Raw genomic sequence first — 19,746 nt, 5'->3', positions numbered from 1 at the left:
GCATTATAATTCACACTACTAATATCAATTTGAAAACTGTGGGTAATCAAAAGAGCTCATCAATGCACACCAAGATTAAATTTTTTTTCTTAATATTTACCGTCTTTGGCGCTTTTTAATCTAAAAAATTTTTGTACTTGGCTTTTTTTTTTTTGATTTAATAGTTTTTGTAAAAAATCAAATCATTATAGCTTGTAAACAATAGTTGAACGTACTGGCGCGACGGTTTACAGTGAAACTGTTTTTTGTGGTGGATATCTTTTTGTCATGAATATATTAAGTGACATAATCACATATTTTATCAAAATTTTTAAATTCAAATATATTGCCTTAAATAATTCTGGACAATTTTTTATTCATGAATTTTTGCATAATAATTTAGTAACAAAACGAAATTATTACAATATTTCTTTACTTTGAAATTTAATTAGCAGTGACTGACCCAATGTGATATCTTTGTATTGTTTTTTGAATTTTTAATAGCTTCTATTGAGTAATATAATTTGTATCGTAAGATTAAAGTACCCAGACACTTGAACACTCATAAAAATGGGACTAGTACTTGGGCAGACTTTTTAGAATTGTTGAAATACAAAAACTCCGTAGCATTATTTCATAAATAATATGCGCATGTTATAATTATTCAATGATAGAATAATTCATTTCTGTAAGTTTTTCCCCAATTATATACATCAGAACAATTTATATTTTAGTTAGCCGATAGATGCTATTTTTTTTTTCATGAAAAAAGGTATACCTTAACCGTATACTTAAACCCGTAACCTTGAAACAATCCAGTAAAAAAACCCAGGTATATCATCATTTTAAGAAACATTGTACCCACTAATGAATAGTCTTTCTAAAAAATACGTATTTGCAAAGACATAAACTATGATTTTTATATTAAATTTCATAGCGTCTAACTATACCTCCCAGATTTTCAAAGTGGTACCCAAAACTTTGAACCAAGCTGGGGCTTAATGTATAATTCTACTGACAGTAACTTACTCATCCTCTAATAGGTTTATGTAAAACCGAGTGATCAGCATTATGGTTTTTATTAATTACCGCAAAATTCTAATGAGTTTTATAGCTGAAAAATTTGTGTAGTTGAAATTCTATTTGAACGTCTTGAATTGAGTTTTTCATTTATGAATTGAAAAATTTGCTTTGTCATTCATAAAAAATGTAATTTAAAAAAAAATTTAAAATTACAAACATTTCTCATTTTTGAAATTTGAACACATTATATATTGATAGTATTATTATTGAATATTAAACAAAACAAAATATATGTTACAATTCTTTTTGATATTTCCATATATATTTTATTAAGTCTCTAACCTAATGCGGGTCCCTTACCTTATATAAACTATTCACTACAGTTAAGATTTTTGAATACAGGCATGGTAGCATGGTTCTGCCCTACCTACTGTCGTATGTCAAAATTCTAAACTAAATACTCAACTACTTATGAGCTGGCTAAGTTTAGTATATTTAGTAATACCAACTACTAGATGGGTAGAATAGCAGGTTAATAGTAGTAGCCAACTTCGAAATAACAATATTCGCCCTAAATTTGTAAAAATCTCTCGTAGAATCGAAGAAAACAGGCGCAAAGCGTACCAAACTTGAGGATATATTAAATCAATTGTTGAAACCCAATAATTTTTGTAATATATGCAATAATTCGTTTAAAAGAAACCCCGGCTGAATTAACAATGGTCTACAAAAGTGTTATTCTCTTTAGCAATAATAGAAAAAATGGCCATAGAGCTAAATATGAAGTAGGAGAGGGTTGATGTTTGACATATGATTCTAGAATAGAGACACAGTGTCTCTCATATGTTGGAAATGGTATTGGCATGAGACACTGTCGTGTCTCCGGATTTGCATGATATGATCCATATAACTAATACCAATAGAAGATCATTGTCTGTATTATTATGCTTGAAAATGATTGTAATATTAATAAACACCGGATATAATTTTTATTCATTGGTGCCCTGCTTACATAATTTCATCCTCATGAATATAATTTAGTTGTTCAACACTATTTTTTCATTTGAGTTCTTTCGTTATTTAAATACTAAGGTGCAGTAAGTATTAATCAACCTAATACTTCAAGCTTTCAACTCAATTTTTTTTTTTTAATATGACAACTGTTGTGAAAAAAACCATATTATCCACCTGGCTACTGTTGGTCTCTTTATACTCCAGTTTTTGTGGAAGAGCAGAGGTATTTTTATAAATTAAAGTTATACTTCTGAACATGCAAAATTATTAATTACCATAATTTTTAGTACAGATAATTTTTGTTATTAATTTTTCAGAGGTCATACGATTTAACCATAGAAGATGTGCGCCTCTGTTTCTTACCACAATAAAGTATTTTATAGAACCTGATCTTCATATAGATGATTCAAAACGCACCAATTGTTAACATTTCACATAATAAAACAAGTTCCCTATTGGTAATTTGAGGTAATTAATTTTGTTTATCAATCAGTTTTAACTACTCGTTATGCAAAATCGGTAAATTTATATAAAAGTGGTGAATGATTCTCATTGGTCCATTTTTCACACCAAAATTTACCATGGCACATGATTCTAGGATAGATTAAAAATAATGGCAGAACATCGATGGGTGAATATGTCATAGATATCGGAATAGCGCAATGATACGATTTTGTGACTCTTTAGAAAGAACCTATAGTTGTGGTCCATTATTTAATGCAATAGGATTTGATGAATATAGTGCCCACCTGGTGTTGTAAGATATTATAAGTTATGAAAATTATCAGTAAACTTTGATACCATGAATCGAATAAGTCAACAAAGAGTTACAGAAATTAAAATTCAAAAATTTTATCGATTTGTGATGGCAAAGTCTGCACGTTTTTTTGTTGATAAAATTTTATTTCTTATATTTAAATTTCTCTTCAGGGTGTTTACGGATCTGTAGGTTATCAAATACCAATGAACAAACTTCTGGTGGTTTTGATACACAACAATTATAGAGTTATTTCTTGATATATTTTAAGATTAAATTGTAACTCTACGTTTATTATGCAAGGTTCTGCAATATTAAGAACTGTTTGCAATTATGTTTTTCTGCATCAAGACGTTCCTTGAATCTCCTTTTATGTTTAAAAAATATTTTGGCTCGACAAAAGATCAAAAAATTTTTAATGACCTAATTTTGTCATCATTTCTATTCTTGTTTATAATTTTATATTATAAGGTATTATTTTTTATTTTCATATATAAGGATATAGGCAGCAGTATATATATATATATATATATATATATATATATATATATAACCTGACATGGTGATATACATGACCAAATTATGCGATATATGAATAGATCAGGTTATCTACGATGATATTATAAAATTTTTTTATTAATAACAACTCTACTGCGTTGTAATGAATTCAAGTCAACTAAATTGATACTATCGAAATAAAAAAAATGACTTTACATTGAGCTGTGTTGTTTTTTTAATAATCAATGATCTTCCGTGTTATTACGTTTTATGAAGGTCGAAATCTTTTGATGAGATTATTATTGTCAAGTGGGCGGATTTTTTTTTTGTGCGGAAATTGTTAAGAGATTGATCTATTTTATAGCGTATTCACACGGAATAAATTATTAATAAATATAATTGATGGAATGACAACGACTCACTCTGCATATATTAATTCACATGAATTCAAATTCACTGAAATATATATTCTATAACGTTTCTAAAATAAACTGTTGTTTTGAGTTCCAGTTTACTCTGGTTGATTTTACCGATTTGTTTGAGTAACATGTTATTAAGTATATTAATTGTTCTTATATTTCAGCTCTTGAGCGTACAGGTACGTAATTCGTGATTTATAACTTAGCTCCCAAATGTTTAACAGTAAGACCGATTTATTATTTATCATTAATTAATTTCAATGTCATTGATTTGTAGGGAACATACGACTTGATTATAGAAGATGTCACCGTTCCAGAATACAATGAGGAATATTTAAACGAACCCGATGTTTATATAGACGATAATCTCAAAGTAGTTGTTAACTTAACAATAATAAAGCAGTTTCCATCAACGAGTGTAGTAATTAATTATTTTTATGAAAATCAATGACTTTTAAAAATCAAGACGCTATTGGTTTCACTCGAATTTTCGAATAACAATAATTTTTCATAACTTTTCAATTTTTATTCAAATTATAGGGACGTGTTTGGCTGATGGGAGCATCAATGGGTGATTATGTTGTGGATACCGGAATCGATGTAACAATGGATTTTTGTGAATTAGTGGAAGAGCCTATAGTGATAGGTCCATTATTTCAAGCAATAGGATTCGACCCGAATCATTGTCCACCTGATGTTGTGAGCTATTAATTATAATTCTTACTTATAAGTGTTTATTGTATGTTTCTTTTACTTTTGATTATTTTCTAGGGTGTTTATGGAACTGATAGTTATGAACCACTAACGGAAGGGATGCCGGATGATTTTCCACCGAATGTGTATAGAATGGCTATAGATATTCATACTCAAGAACAAAAAATTTTGATTTTCCATATATTTTCGAAGATTGTATGAAACGATAATGAGCTTAATTAAAAAATAATAAATAAATAAAGTCTAGCAATTTCCAGTATTTTTTCTTTTTTGAATCTACGATTATAAATATCATTTTAATTAGATTGAAGTATTGTTGACTAAAGAATTTTTCATATTGCAGAAAACAATTCCGAACAATTATTACAAAATCGTGAGACACGATACAATAAAATTCAAAAGAAATTTTTCATAAATCAACATTATTTTCTTACTAATTAATGATCACACTACTTATAATTAAAAATTGTATAACATTGAATTGTCAAGTATAATTATATTTTCTATTAATGAAATATGTGCGGAAATGATCAAAAAATTGATTAACTAATAATATGTTTTCTATCGTTTCCTTAAGCAATACGATCATATAAATATGATAGATAATCTAATAATGGTTCACTTAGCTCCCAGTATTTTTTGCTTCAATTTCTTATTAGTATTAATTTAAAACCGGTAAAAAGTCTTAATCTAACTACAGTTCAAACTTTTTCAACGTTTTCTTCAATAGTTTTTCATTTGTGAAAAACATGCTATTCGCCATACTGTTAGTTTTTGTGCTCCAGTTCTTAAATTCAAAGGTATTTAATAAATTAAAATTCTACTTCTACACTGATAGAAGGATTTATTTGTATTAAAAAATATTTGTTCATAGTTAACAAATCATTTATTAGAGACCATTTTTTAGTATTAAACAAATATTTCTTAGCATTTAAAATGATTTATTTGTATTTAATAAATCTGATATTCATTTATTAAATATTAATAAATCTTTTTAAATACTAAAAAATATTTGTTAAGGACTAAAAAGCGGTCTCTAATAAATGATTTGTTAAATATTAAAAAATATTTTTAACTATAAACAAATCTTTCTATCAGTGTAAATACACGTATCACTTTTAATTAATTCTTATTTCCGATAGTTTATTTTGTTATAATTTTTTAGGGAGATTATGATTTATTTATGGAAGATGTGGATAACCCTGCTTACAATGAAGAGTACTTTACGAAACCTGATTTTTATCTTGACAATAACAATGGAATAGTTCTCAACTTTTCAATTATAAAACAGCTGCCAGAAGGAACCGAAGTAATTATTTCTTATATTTATCGGTCTACTTGTATTTATAAAGTTTTCTGCACTTACCCTCTGTGCTTAATTACCTCAAGTGACTCTATTAAAAAAATGCTCTTCATTCATGACTCAATTGACCACTTATTTATCATTTCTTAGGGCCGTTTCATAATAAAACGAGCATCCATGGGTGAGTATGTTGTGGACACTGGAATCGATGTAACAATGGGATTATGTGATGGCATCGAAGAACCTATATTGATCGGTCCGATTCTTAAAGTATTAGGATTTACTGTAGACAACTGTCCTCCTGGTGTTGTAAGATATTTTATAAAACTTTTTAACTTTTGACCAAAATCTGGCCCATTAATTGAAGAAATTCTAAGAGTGTATTGTGATATCAAAGCCAAAAAAATTTTATGTAATAATTAACCTATATAATGTTGGCAGTGTGAAAACGAGAAGGAAAATTTTTTTTTCCGATATTAAAAAAAATTTTTTCATTTTTCTCAGCTGTCAACATTTTTTAGGTACTAATCCATTTTTTGGCTGTGATCACAATATTATGTTACCCAGTCACTGTCGAAGCTTATTTGTTAATATTTAAAACCAAATTTTCTATGTGTAGTTATTAAGAGCTATAGCTAATAAATAAATATTTATTTACAGGGTGTTTATCAATTCGAAGGCTATAAATTACCAAAAGAAAATCTCCCAGATGATTTTCCACCCAATAATTATAAAGTCACTCTAGAAATCTTCTATGGAGAGCAAATAATACTTATTATCGAGGTACTGGTTAAGATTATCTAAAATTTGAATTTACAATTGAAAATAACGGATCGACTTATTTCTTCCTAGATTCCATTTAATGTTTTCTGAAAAATTTTGTTAGCATTTATCCTAAATAAATTGTGCGTTAATTAAATAATTTCCTTATCGTATAAAATATGTAAATTTTTTCCAATATATAAAAAAAAATAATAAAAAAAAACTTCGCACTTTATTTTGTCATTTCTTCAATACATCCACCACCTGTCAAACATTAAATAAATTTGTTTTATTTATCGAGCTTTCGATCAATTTCACAAAAACTTGACCGACTGCCCGTATAAAAAAAAATTGTTCAAAAAATGTTCACAGCTTGTTACATGAAAACGTGACACTATTACGAACATTTTTTGAACTTCTAATAAGCTCGGACTGGGACTCGAACCCAGAACTTTTCGATGACATTTCGGCTACTCTACCATTTAATAAGCTACGCGGACATACAAGCTGTGAACATTTTTTGAAAAATTTTATTTTATACGGTTAATTGAAATATTATTTGAAAAATCATCATAAGCCGTGAGAGTATCATCTTTTAGCAAAATCAGAAAAGCAAATGAAACAGGAAAATTTACAGACTATACTGATTATGTAAATAACCACACGATCGCCATCGATGCAAATATTTATAACTTCAACACAATTGTCTTATTGTTATAAAATCGTGCTACATGATATAATTGAAGTAAAGAAAAATTCTTTATAAAACTACATTATTTTAATTTAAGATTAATCAAGATTAATTACAATCACAATTACACGTTACAGAAATCTAAATATTTTCATACGATTCTTGTTGCCGTCATATTGATATTATTTGTGCGGAAACAATGATTATTCTGATTAACTAATAAATAATGATTTTAGATTGCACCCTTAGAATTTGAGCTCTATAAATAACGTTCATAATATGATTATAACTCACTTCACTGTCGGTGAAACTTATTTAAATTTCTCATTTTCATTACTGAAAGATTTTAACGTTTTAGAAAGTAATAATCCAATTATTGTTTAAACTTTTTAAACCTTTTCTTCGATAATATTTAGTTTGTGAAAAGTATGCTATTAAAAATAATCTCAGTTTTTGTACTTCAGTTTTTAAACGCACAGGTATTTAATGTTAAAATTCTACTTCCACTTCTACTTTTATTACCGATATAAAAGAGTACTAATCATATCTACACCGAAAGTTTATTTGTTGCCGTAAGATGGACGGCGGAGTTCACGAAATGGTCCACCTTTACAAGCATGTGATTGTTGTGCAAACATGCTTGTATATCTACTAACAGAATAAGTGAAATTTACAGCGCTTTGCATTGGATATTAGCGGAAAGTAGCAGGAATAGCCTGTAAGGTCAACCGTTTTAATAATTTTTTTATCATGATTTCTTAGGGAGGTTTCGATTTATTTATAGAAGATGTGAATAATCCTTTTTACAACAAAGAGTATATGACAGAACCTGATATTTTTCTTGACAATGACAATAAAATAGTTCTCAATTTTTCAATTATAAAACAGCCTCCAGAAGGAACCCAAGTAATTAATTCTTATCTGTATCAGTCTAATTTATTCATAGAGCTTTCTATCTAGTTATCTAAAATCAATATTGATCTTGTATTGTTTGCCATAAAATTTATAGCTGTGATGCTATAAAAAATGCTCTCCACTCATGACTCAATTGACCACTTATTTATCATTTCTTAGGGCCGTTTCATAATAAAACGAGCATCCATGGGTGAGTATGTTGTGGACACTGGAATCGATGTAACAATGGAATTATGTGATGGCATCGAAGAACCTATAATGATCGGTCCGATTCTTGAAGCATTAGGATTTACTGTAGACAACTGTCCTCCTGGTGTTGTAAGATATTTTATAAAACTTTTTAACTTTTGACCAAAATCAGGCCCATTAATTGAAGAAATTCTAAGAGTGTATTGTGATATCAAAGCCAAAAAAATTTTATGTAATAATTAACCTATATAATGTTGGCAGTGTGAAAACGAGAAGGAAAATTTTTTTGCCGACATTAAAAAAAAAATTTTTTATTTTTCTCAATTGTCAACATTTTTTAGGTATTAATCCATTTTTTGGCTATGATCGCAATATTATATTACCCAGTCACTGTTGAAGCTTATTTGTTAATATTTAAAACCAAAATTTGTATGTGTAGTTGTTAAGAGCTAAATATTTATTTTTTTAATTTGAATTCTCTTACAGGGTATTTATCAATGTGACGGTTATAAAGTACAAAAAGACACAATGCCAGATGAAGTTCCACCCAATAATTATAAAGTTACTCTAGAAATCTTCTATCATAATGAAATAATAATCATTCTTGAGGGATTCGCTAAAGTTACGTGAAATTTGAATTTACAATTGAAAATAACAGATAGATTTTTTTCTTCCGAGATTTTATTCAATGATTTCTGGAAAAATTTTGTTAATATCTATCCAAAATAAATATTATGTTAATTAAATAATATCATCACCATAAAAAATATGTTAATTTTTTTGAATTGTGAAAAACAAAAACTTGGTACTTCAAGTATTAAAAATTGTTTGTTATATAAAATTAAGAAAAAAGATCAATATATAATATTTTATTACATCAGAATTTGCAATTTTTCTAATTTTAATTTTGAAACGACAAGTATTACCATTTATGATGTAATTTTTTCCTTTTTCTATTTTCCGCATAACCTCATATATTTTATGTGTCTATATTTAATTTTTCGATCAAAAACGCAGTAGTTGAAAATTTCTGACGAAGAGCTTATGATCGCAGATTCATCTCCTTACAACAGGGTTAAATCTGAGATGTAAAATATACACTATTTGTTTTTACTTTTTATAACGTTATTTAATTAGGATATTTTCTCCTTTCTAACTAACGAATCGTTAAAATCAATAATTCCAAAAACTCGTTGATTCAACAACTAAGTGGTTAAAAAATAACATAATAATTTAATAATAAAATGAAAAGACATGTGAACTATTAAGCGTAACCAATTGAATGGTTGACTGAGCACAATCTCAATACTCGGTTACAAATTTTGTTTTACGATCAATGAAGTCGACCCCACCGTACAATACAAAATACAAGGACGACACAAAATCCAGCAGGCCAGTACAATACGCTTACCCCCTGATAATCTCCAGTTACATGAATCCCTCAGGACTTGGCTTACGTAATGACAATGATAGAGTCGTGACACAGTGGCTTATTAATTTTTCTGCATCCCTTCTTGAACCGGGACTTGAACATTCGGGAGCAGCTAATGCCCGAGTATACAGAATTACACAGTGACATTACAATATTAGAATATTATAGTATAGTACTGTTATTCTCTTAGCGGTTTAAGCTAGACCGATACACCGACTGGATGAAATAACACGTTGGCATCCAGATATAGAGGCCCCTTGCAAGAGGCAGATGGCACCCACGGGAATATCCGCCGGTTGATATCAAGGGTTACCCAGGCCAGGGACACCGTCACCATCCGAGAGTAGGTACCACTGCACCAGCATCATCATTATACCAGTAGCAATAGCTCAGTAGCAATACCACAAGTAAAGGGTAACTGATTCTAATCACACGCCCTCAGTGCTATATCGCTCTTTTACGTGTGATGAATGGCCCAAGTGCCGCCCGACTACCGACAAGAGAAACCCACAACTTATTCTCTCGTCATCTCTCTTCATCTCTTGCTTTCTGCTCTAAAACCTCAAGTTATTATATATTACACATAATACTTACAGCCCCTATTGTCCGTAACACTATTTTCATATTAAAATTCACATGATCGATCTCCTGCCTTCGGCAAATTCCTTCCTTTCCTTTAATAAAAATACAGTTACGTTATTGATTTCATAAAAATCTATGAATAAAATATTATCGTTATTTATTGTTGGAAAAAAATTTACAGCTAACTTTCAGGTAAAAATTGTGAAGACCGCTTTTTTATGGGTAAATAATAAGTAATTTGGGTTATTACTCAAATAGTATTCAATGGCTTGTATAAACTATTATCAGTTCATGCGAAAAAATTAAATTCTCTTTCTAAAAAAAAAAAAAAAAAAAAAATTTTGCATGAATGAATTTTGAAAAGTATTTGAAGCTTTTTTCGGCAATAATAAAAAAAATAATTAAATATATATATATATGTTAGCACAATGATAAAAACTGTTAGTGTGTATGTTCGAAAATTAAAAATGAGTCAATAGTCGATATAATATTGTATATAAAATAAGCAAGTGCATATAGATTTAGAATTGAAGGCTACTGGTGATATTTTAAAAAGCAGTGCATCGAAAACAAACTCGCTAGGTTGCAAACCAATTCAATTTAGATAGCGATCTGTTGGTGCACCGATCGACGGTTTTTCCGTCCAATAAAAGTACTGCCCAACATTATATACACTCTCTGTATATTCGGATTATGTTATGACGCGATACTGTAGTTATATACGATGTGTATAAATTAAACCAGAAAATTCATTAATAAAAAGCACCGGGGAAAATGTTAGTAAATAATTTATAATGGAACTCTTAATTTTTGGTTATAAATTCACTCTTAATTGGTTTTTACCAACAAATCGTGGATTATAATTCCATTAAAATTATTTCCCGAAGAAATTTTTCAGCAAATGAGACATCTATGTAATCGTTTAGAGGTCATGAGATCGCAGTAAAAAGTATTAGTCACATATTATATATCTAAAATGTAGAATGTAGCAGTAAAATCACACTTTTTTCGAGTGTTTTCAACCCAGCGAAGACTTTTGATCCGAGGATAAGATCGGCCGGGATCGTCTCCCCAGAGGGGCTAGGTATCTCAAAGTGGTACTTCCAAAGGGGGAGATGATTCCGAGATATCTCGACATAAAACCCTTAAGGTTCAAATTTGCATGTTACAACCTGTCGTTTTTTTCCTCTTGTCTTCTCTTTTCTCTCAATCCTCGACTGGTAGATAATAGCACCCGGCTCCGGGAATAGAAGCCGTGCCAGTCTAAATCGGGTACATACTTTTCTTTTCTAGTTATAAATACTACACCCTTGCCTATTTCTCAGTCCCTTAACTCCTGGCTCAACGGCTTATCCAGGACATTTTGAATTGAAGATTTTCTCGCTCGTCGAAACGTCCTACGGTCATTTCCGAGATATATTCCTGCGGTTTTTGAGCTTTCTTGTTTATAGGCTGGATCTACCGGCAGGCCAGTTGATCGTTCATGACTCCATTTACTACTTGAATTGGTTATAAAAAAAATCCCTGTGACGCATGAAAATCACTAGTAATCTCATTTTTATTATTTTTTTTTTTTTTTTTTTATTTATAGCAAAAAAATTTAAGATTCAAATTTCTGATACTACTTCAAAAAAAGAGTAAAATTTACTTTTCAGTGCAAGTAAGTTACTTTCTTGACAAGATACATGTTAAATTTACCTCGATTGATAAACTTTGTAAGAAAATAATCATAAATATCAAATAAACAGCAAGCAAATATTTAATAAAAGCCACTAAAGGACTTATCAAGCTTTCGGTGGTCGGATAAACCAAAACTTGCATTTCCTCAAGCTAAACTCAAGAAGCCCAGCTACATCGCTGCAACAACTAATTGCATAAGTAAGGAAAATCGACCAAGCATAAAATATGTTTCATAACCTGATGCGAGCTACTGTATCCACAACGAGCAGTCGAAATTAATGCATCCATTTCGAAAGGAGCAGATGAACATGCATACTCGTATGTATATTTGTGAGTATTTTGGTAGTGCAAGACTAAGAGTTATAGTAGGAGGTTGAATTTGTCGAGGTGTAAGTAAATAAACGTTTACCAGAGTTTGTTTGGCTAGAACTACCGATCCGACGTCCTTTAATTTAAAATCCTATGATATCAGACCGTTGAATTTAACGTGTATAATTCTGAGCACTGCTGTTGGTGTCCTGAGTAGCAACTAAACTGAAAACCGACGGTGGTTTCAGAGACACTCTCTATCACTCTTATTCGCCGTAGCCCTCGTCTACTGTTCCCTCTAGAGGGATTCACAAACAGAAGGGGTGGCCTTAAGTAAATAGTTATTGTTTGCCACTATGGGCCGCAGTCGTCGCAGTACCTACAACCCAACAGCAGGAATAGGAGCCCACCCGTTGATACTACTACTCAACTGTGTATTACAGCATCTCAATTAGTACAGCACTCACTTAACGTCCTACTATCAATGCCATCCAATACCATCACCCCGTTTGCAGATTATCCACATTGGAATTAGAAATTGATTCTATTTTTCCTTTGTTTTACTCGACCAATCTATCGAGATTTCCCTCGGAACTGTAGCATGTTAGTTTGATTTTGATTAATCACTATCAATCACACTAATTAAGTCCATCAGTGTATTTTATTTTCATTTTTTCATGATAATATGTATCATATTATCAAATAAACGCTCAAAATTACCAAATTGAGTTAATAATGTGTACAATTTCAATAAAAATAACCCGAGGGTATACATAAGTAGCTAAAACACCTGGAAATTAAGCATATCAACGAGTCAAAAGAGAAAAAGTCAACCGGGATTGCGGAAATCAAATAAAAGTCGACACTTTGTGGGCGCATAATTAGAAGCTCCCTCTTTGTATAACTTTATACAGTATGTTTACAAAACCTTGTATCGCGTGTTCATAAAGCGTGAAGAGAGTGCGTGTATTTGAGCGATTTGAGCAACTACGCAGGTGGGCCTGATGAGTGAAGGGAAGAAGGCCCATTTGATCGTTAAATAATTTCTAGGTAACTCTGACTTGTCTCGCCGAGGGTGAGGGTGTATACACGTATATATTTAGTGAGGACTAAAAGCTGAAGACTATCATGTGATCGTTGTCATTTAACACAAATAAGCAACCAGATGGCGGCGAGTTAAGTTAAGAAATAAATTAGTCGGTATACCCGGCGTATTAGTTTTTGTTGTGATTTAACACCTGCATTCGACGATTGTTTGACGGCCTTCAATGTCATTTAATCGAGCGTTGTATCGTCACTTGATTGCAATCGTACACGCAACTTTATTATTAAATTTTATGACAATAGCTTCACTACGGCTGTTACTTGTTAATTATTATCATGCTTATTATTTCAACGTTGTTATTATACGTTTTATGGTTCTTATGATTCTTTATTGTTGTTTATTTTTATTGTAGATACTCGTGGGAAATTCAACGAGTAACAAATGTGACAAGACACATCTGTTGGCTCATTGTAAAAATATATATTATTTTACAGAAAAAATAGTCGTAAAAATCAGTTGATTAATTTTAATAAGTGATATGAGTTATTATTGAGGAAATTGTGAAAATGTCTTGATTAAGATTTAAACTGTTGAAATAAGTGTCTTTAAAAGAAGTTCTACATCAGCGATACCATAAAACTTACACGTTATAATATATATATAAAGATGTTAGTGTTGATAAACGATAACGCGATGTAATGAATATATTTTATCGGCCGATTATTACTTTAGAAACGGTGACTAACGGTAATTGAAAAATTTTCTGGTGGTGGTGAATGAGGTGGAAGGCTCTTAAAACCGATTGAAGCGTCAGAATTGCCAAAAAGAGGAGAAGTAATATGATAAATAAGTAAAAATCTAAAAATATAGATACAAGAAATACGTGAAATAATCTGAAATATTTCTTGGCAAGATCACTGCGGTAATCGTATCAACATTATTTTTCTCAACTACTATATCATATAACAGAACAAAATGATACAAGTTTAATGTAGCGGATTCTGGATAATACTTACGATAATACACGTCCGAAATAAATAAATTTAATGCTGAAACCATGATAATAATAAAACTTTTGTTGAATTAATTTTTACTCCAACTGAAATTCAATGGCGTGGATGTCATTTTTCATTCAATTTCTGATTATTTTTACAAATAATCCGCTTAAAAGATTACATTGGAATAAAAAATTTGCTACAGATTTCAGTTGTTGGATAATAGTCGAGTTCAATTTGAATAAATAATTAGTTAAATTAATTAATCTCTTGAATATTAAAAAAAAAAAATATGAAACTTTTCGGCATTACAAAAGATAATCTAATTCTTTATCTTATTCTAATTATTAGAATTCAAAAATTATTTTAGTTATCAGTTTCAAAATTTAGAATTTATCATAACAGTTAAATGCTGCTGAACTACCTGTGTACTTTGCTTATCTCATCTCAAGAATGACTGGACCGACAAGCGCTGTAATATATAATAATACTAATACATCGGTATTGGATATATTAGTAGGACATTAAAAATTATAAATGGACATGTAAAACTATCTTATTGGGCTATTTATGAATATCAAAACTTTTTTCATGGGTAATAATAATAACAATAACTAATAATGGTATTAAAAAAAAAGGTAAATAAATAAATAAAAATTACAGTGGATGCGGAAAAAGAATTTAAAGCAATAAAACAAGATGGTTCGATTGTATGATTCTGTAGACACAGCAGAGCATACACGGAATATAGGAGTGAGTATAAATAAGAGAGATGAGTAACAAGTGTGACGGATAATAGCTAGCGTTCAATCAGATGAATCTCCAATGGCATCCGCAGGGACCACAAATTCCCAGTGCGACAATTGTCACAGTCGTCGGCGAATAAAAAATCATTGGACTGTAGGACACACGTGAGAGTGAGAACGAAGAATGTGGGGTGTGGGGTGTGGAGGAGGAAAAAAAAAGAGAAAGAAATAAAGGTGGCTCAGTGTACTGTGCTACTACATCAACGGGGTACAGAGTAGACTGGATGTAGTAGATGGTGATGGTGATGAGGATATTGAGGGTGAAAAAGCACCAGTCTCTCATCGCTTCTTATATGTATAACGTGTGTAGAGAGTACAGTGCAGAGCGGAAATCGACAGGGTGCTTTAAAATCCCGAGTGCTATCGATAATCGAAATCACGAACTAAACCGAGGGTTCCCGGCTCTACTCTCTGCTCGAGAAATGTATACTCTACTCTCTCTAAAGCTCCACCAAAATGGTGAAGTAAAACGGAATGGAAATGGAGAAAAAGAGAGATTACTGTGATTGAAATGCACGAGGGTGACCAATTGTCGCTAACAAAACCTGCATTCCTCCACACTATACATGTTATATGAGCTTTTCATTTGCTTAAGCTCATGAAACCTAAACTTTAACCGCATCGGGGTTAGTCCAATCAAATCGCAATTTTCTTATTTATCGAGGTGATGGCAAAAAATAAGATCTTATCTTTTGTGAGACTAGTCTTCGACATGGAACAAAATAGTACACAAAAAAAAATTTACTTTAATCAAGTAAATAATTTTGAAGAACTTCATAATTTTTATTTAACGATTCATTCAAGTAAAATTACATGATACTCAACTGAGATTTATATTAAGATTGTTAAATAATCAACTAGCCTAACCGCTTTCAATAATAATAATAATAATTACTTTGTAGTTTATGACGTTGATAATAATAAGCAAAATTATTTTGTAAAATTCGATTAGCATCGACAATACGAACTAAAAATCTTTGGTTAGCATTAACAGCCTCTAATTGCATTTTAATATCTTTGTTATTGAAATCTTTAATTTAGAAATTCCGTCAATTATTTTGACCGATAAGATAATGTTAAAAAACATCAAATTTAATATTTATAATAGCTGTAACTGTAACATTTAACTTTATTGATGACAAAGTTTACAAAATTTTTTTTTTTTTTAATAAAAAATAAATAAATATGATTTGTTCTTTTCAAATAATTCTAGAGCTAAAAAATCCGTGTTCTGACAATAATTTTTTTTATCTCAGTGTACCGATAATAAAACAAAGAAAAAAATAAGTTCAATAGTTAGTTGATAAAACTTCGAAGAATTGATAAAAAATTGTGGTCGTAAGTCATGAATTCTTTTGTAGAAAAGTAAAAACTCATTCAAAACTTATAAGCCCCTTCTCCTTCTCCACTCATGAAAAAAAATATCACATATTTTCCCCCCTTAGGAATAATCTCCCACAATAAGACACTAAAAAACGGTAGAAGAGACCGGTTATAAATACCGTGTTCAAATTAACGACAACTGTCTTTCAGTCGAAACGATCTTCATGTACCATAGAATTGCGTTAATTTACTAACTTGTTTTGAACATTTAGAAAAAATGGATTCGAAACTGTTCTGTGTGATCATCAGCGCAATGTGTGCTTTGGTAAATATTAAAAAAAAATTATTTTATCAATTATTTTATTATTGTATTATAATTTATATTATTATATTTTATCAATTTACAAGTTATATTTAAATGTATACATTATAAAAATAATTGAAAATTTTGTGATTAGCGATAGATATTAAATTAAATTAAAAATAATATTTATTTATTTATTTTTAGATTATATCAAAATAACATTTTATTTTATTTATTTACAGCAACTCGTGTATTCAAGTCCTTTATATGATGAGAATGAAAAGTTCTATACACAAGACGAACATAATATTAAACTGTATTTTGCTCATCTTTATCAATTGGGTCGTATTTTTTTTTCGGACCTTCAGTTTATACGAGAACAGATAGTAAACCACCCAAATTCCACAATGAGCGATTTAGAAACCGATTGGAAAAAATTCTCCGTAAAACTTGAATAAATTTATTACTTTTCATTCGCTTATACACTAAAAAATTTTCTTTGTTTATATATATATATATATATATATATATATATATATATATATATATATATATATATATATATATATATATATATATATTTAAATCGTTTAATTATTTTCTTCTTTCTTTATTTAGAAAAAAATGACTGACATCAAACACAACGATAACATTCGACCTATTGTAAGTGGAGTTAATTTTGTATTTAGTCATTATTTTATTATTTGACACTCAATTACAAAATTTACTTTGTTTAATATCTAGGACCTTTTACTGAAAGACATAGAAAAAATTCAAAACGGCATCGCAGATTATCAAAATAAAGTAGCATTAATCAAAGAGAAAACCTCAGATGCTGATAATACCAACACACCAGTTAAAGAGTTGCTTGAAGCGATGTTAAAAGAATAAGTAAGATTATTATTTTTTTTATTTTTCATTTGCATCAAAATATTATTCTTATAATTGTTGATTTTTATTGCAGGATACAAAATCTGTCATCTACGTTTGGACTACTAAATTTTTTTTTTTTTTTATTATAATTATATAAAATCATAATTGTACTTGTGTAAAAAAATTATTTCTACACTGGAGTTTAAAATAATAAACTATAACATCTTAATTGGCAAATACTAAAATTTAAAATTTACAAGAACAAAAATGGTGATAATTAAATATTGAACTACCCTTACAACAACTTCAGCATCCTTTTTGTATTAAAGTTAGCTATAACTAAAAATTAACTGATAATTAAATCCTAATAACTTAAATTATATTTTCAAATATATATTTGTTGTATATAAATGATCTGAAACTATAGTTAGATATGAATAATGCATATTTGATAAAAATTTTAATAGATCGTGCGAAAGATGATCGATGTAAGATAGGAGATAGTTGGTGCAGTTGAGTATTATAGTCAAGATTATGAGTGGTTGAATAACAGAGAAAGATAGTTTGAAAGCATGAACCATCACCATGAGAGAAGGGAGTTAGGTAAGGGAAGAAGGTTGGATACCACGCGACGTTATTGCGAGAGATGAGCGATCGACCCCTTGAGACCTTTAGGTCCGATCTCAACGTCTCATGAGTGTTATGGGCCATTCTCTCTCACTCTCGCACTTGATTGCTGATGGCGTCTGCCACAACCTCTGATGTACATGTAACCTACACCTCGCGTTTATCATTACCTGATTACTAATTAGATACGGATGCTAATCCAGCCTACAACCAACTATGGTGCTTTCTCCATTGCAAATTACTCTCCAGGCATTACTATCATCATCATCATCATCATCATCATCATCATCATCATCAACATCATGTGTCATATAAATACGCACTTGTGCGATGAGATCTTGACAAACAGCCACTGAGTTTATCGATTATTAATTATGGTATTTTTATTAATGACAATTTATAGTTTTCAATAAATCAATCGATTGTCGTCGAGTTGTGATGATTAGGGTGTGCACAATAAAAAATTTTGCGTCAAAAAACTTAGTGTTAAATATTTAATACTTTTATGAACAAATTTAACATTTATTCTGTTAAATCAATACCAAATAGTATTAAATATTTAACATGAAAATTTTTAACACAAAATTTTTTGACGCAATGTTGTAAAATTTTTTACTGCGTGCCAAAATTCAATTTCCGTGAGGAACCTTTTAAAATTTGAATTTTGAGTTCCGCTTTTAACAGGAGCTGTGTTTAGGCATTTTCTGAGATATTTTGGGTTGAGACGATTTATTTGATTTTCATAGAATTTTTACCAGGAGTTTTCTTTGGGCACTTTTGGCCAAATGCGGAAATTTCAGCGGATCATTTATTATGTTGTCCATATGTCTAGACTTGGTAATACGTTGATATTTATATTGGCAGATATTTCCGCTCTTGACAAGATTCTTATTGCGTAATCACAAACATCTTAAGAATTTCCGCAAGACATTGCCGAGGGAAGATTTTAAGAAGGGTGCCTTAGTCTTTTTTGATAAAATAGAAGGATCCTCTGACTTTTTTTTTTGTATCTTGTATAAAGAAAGGTTCGAAGTGTGAAGAATTGTGCAAGTTCATGAACGATTAAATTTATAAATACGTTTGATTCAAAAGTTTGTAAAAATTACGTAACTCTCTTGACTAACTTGAGAATTAAAAAGCTAATTAATTATCAAAAGATTAAATTAAAATAAAAAAGAAAAGTTAGTGTCATTTGACACATCAAATAAGCAAAAGGGGCGAGCGACAATTTTTATGAAAATTACTCGCCGAGTAAAAAAGTACAAAACAGATAAAAAGTAATGTATGCGGTGAGCAAAGAGGGTGTTCGCCGAAAGATTTGCATAGCGTCACAGAAGGCGAGAAAATATCTGTAAACAGTATATTCATATATAAGTTGAGAAAGAAGCGATTCTTGTGGACGTTTGGTAGCAATGAAGCGGCTAAGAATGTAGATATAACCCCCGGAATCTCGCCTCAAAATATCAGGGGTAAAGTCTCTCTTATGTAGAGTACATAAAATTGCTT

At 30.0% G+C, this 19,746-nt stretch overlaps 4 protein-coding genes across 4 annotated transcripts; all 4 read left to right on the top strand.

Annotated features, from left to right (window-relative positions):
• Positions 1-3,652: 3,652 nt before the first annotated feature.
• LOC123259226 lies at positions 3,653-4,643 on the top strand. The gene is made up of 4 exons (XM_044719567.1): positions 3,653-3,869; positions 3,968-4,111; positions 4,231-4,389; positions 4,462-4,643. Exons 1-4 carry the CDS (start codon positions 3,819-3,821, stop codon positions 4,603-4,605), a joined length of 498 nt encoding a protein of 165 aa, XP_044575502.1. The 5' UTR covers positions 3,653-3,818; the 3' UTR covers positions 4,606-4,643.
• A 374-nt stretch (positions 4,644-5,017) lies between these two features.
• LOC123258838 lies at positions 5,018-6,638 on the top strand. Its single transcript, XM_044719077.1, has 4 exons — positions 5,018-5,204; positions 5,570-5,713; positions 5,858-6,016; positions 6,368-6,638. The coding sequence occupies exons 1-4, from the start codon at positions 5,154-5,156 to the stop codon at positions 6,509-6,511; spliced, it is 498 nt and encodes a 165-aa protein (XP_044575012.1). The 5' UTR covers positions 5,018-5,153; the 3' UTR covers positions 6,512-6,638.
• Positions 6,639-7,987: 1,349 nt separating this feature from the next.
• On the top strand, positions 7,988-8,914 carry LOC123259863. The gene is made up of 3 exons (XM_044720634.1): positions 7,988-8,066; positions 8,235-8,393; positions 8,751-8,914. The coding sequence occupies exons 2-3, from the start codon at positions 8,262-8,264 to the stop codon at positions 8,892-8,894; spliced, it is 276 nt and encodes a 91-aa protein (XP_044576569.1). The 5' UTR covers positions 7,988-8,066; positions 8,235-8,261; the 3' UTR covers positions 8,895-8,914.
• A 7,428-nt stretch (positions 8,915-16,342) lies between these two features.
• Positions 16,343-17,795, top strand: LOC123259133. The gene is made up of 5 exons (XM_044719403.1): positions 16,343-16,761; positions 16,983-17,183; positions 17,359-17,403; positions 17,485-17,631; positions 17,705-17,795. Exons 1-4 carry the CDS (start codon positions 16,714-16,716, stop codon positions 17,629-17,631), a joined length of 441 nt encoding a protein of 146 aa, XP_044575338.1. The 5' UTR covers positions 16,343-16,713; the 3' UTR covers positions 17,705-17,795.
• Positions 17,796-19,746: the final 1,951 nt, after the last annotated feature.

Source organism: Cotesia glomerata, linkage group LG2 (genome assembly GCF_020080835.1).
Source record: "Cotesia glomerata isolate CgM1 linkage group LG2, MPM_Cglom_v2.3, whole genome shotgun sequence".
Taxonomy (NCBI): Eukaryota; Metazoa; Arthropoda; class Insecta; order Hymenoptera; family Braconidae; genus Cotesia; species Cotesia glomerata.
Note: the sequence above shows the minus strand (reverse complement) of the source record. Positions and strands in the feature narration are given on the sequence as shown.

What these genes read in the sequence shown, in the direction of transcription:
- LOC123259226 (XM_044719567.1), top strand. Translation starts at nt 3,819, where the DNA reads ATGTTATTAAGTATATTAATTGTTCTTATATTTCAGCTCTTGAGCGTA. An exon ending in TTCAGCTCTTGAGCGTACAG is followed by an intron (nt 3,870 to 3,967) that starts GTACGTAATTCG and finishes ATTGATTTGTAG; the next exon opens with GGAACATACGACTTGATTAT. An exon ending in AGTTTCCATCAACGAGTGTA is followed by an intron (nt 4,112 to 4,230) that starts GTAATTAATTAT and finishes TTCAAATTATAG; the next exon opens with GGACGTGTTTGGCTGATGGG.
- LOC123258838 (XM_044719077.1), top strand. Translation starts at nt 5,154, where the DNA reads ATGCTATTCGCCATACTGTTAGTTTTTGTGCTCCAGTTCTTAAATTCA. An exon ending in TCCAGTTCTTAAATTCAAAG is followed by an intron (nt 5,205 to 5,569) that starts GTATTTAATAAA and finishes ATAATTTTTTAG; the next exon opens with GGAGATTATGATTTATTTAT. An exon ending in ACAACTGTCCTCCTGGTGTT is followed by an intron (nt 6,017 to 6,367) that starts GTAAGATATTTT and finishes ATTTATTTACAG; the next exon opens with GGTGTTTATCAATTCGAAGG.
- LOC123259863 (XM_044720634.1), top strand. Translation starts at nt 8,262, where the DNA reads ATGGGTGAGTATGTTGTGGACACTGGAATCGATGTAACAATGGAATTA. An exon ending in ACAACTGTCCTCCTGGTGTT is followed by an intron (nt 8,394 to 8,750) that starts GTAAGATATTTT and finishes ATTCTCTTACAG; the next exon opens with GGTATTTATCAATGTGACGG.
- LOC123259133 (XM_044719403.1), top strand. Translation starts at nt 16,714, where the DNA reads ATGGATTCGAAACTGTTCTGTGTGATCATCAGCGCAATGTGTGCTTTG. An exon ending in TCAGCGCAATGTGTGCTTTG is followed by an intron (nt 16,762 to 16,982) that starts GTAAATATTAAA and finishes ATTTATTTACAG; the next exon opens with CAACTCGTGTATTCAAGTCC. An exon ending in CCGATTGGAAAAAATTCTCC is followed by an intron (nt 17,184 to 17,358) that starts GTAAAACTTGAA and finishes TTCTTTATTTAG; the next exon opens with AAAAAAATGACTGACATCAA.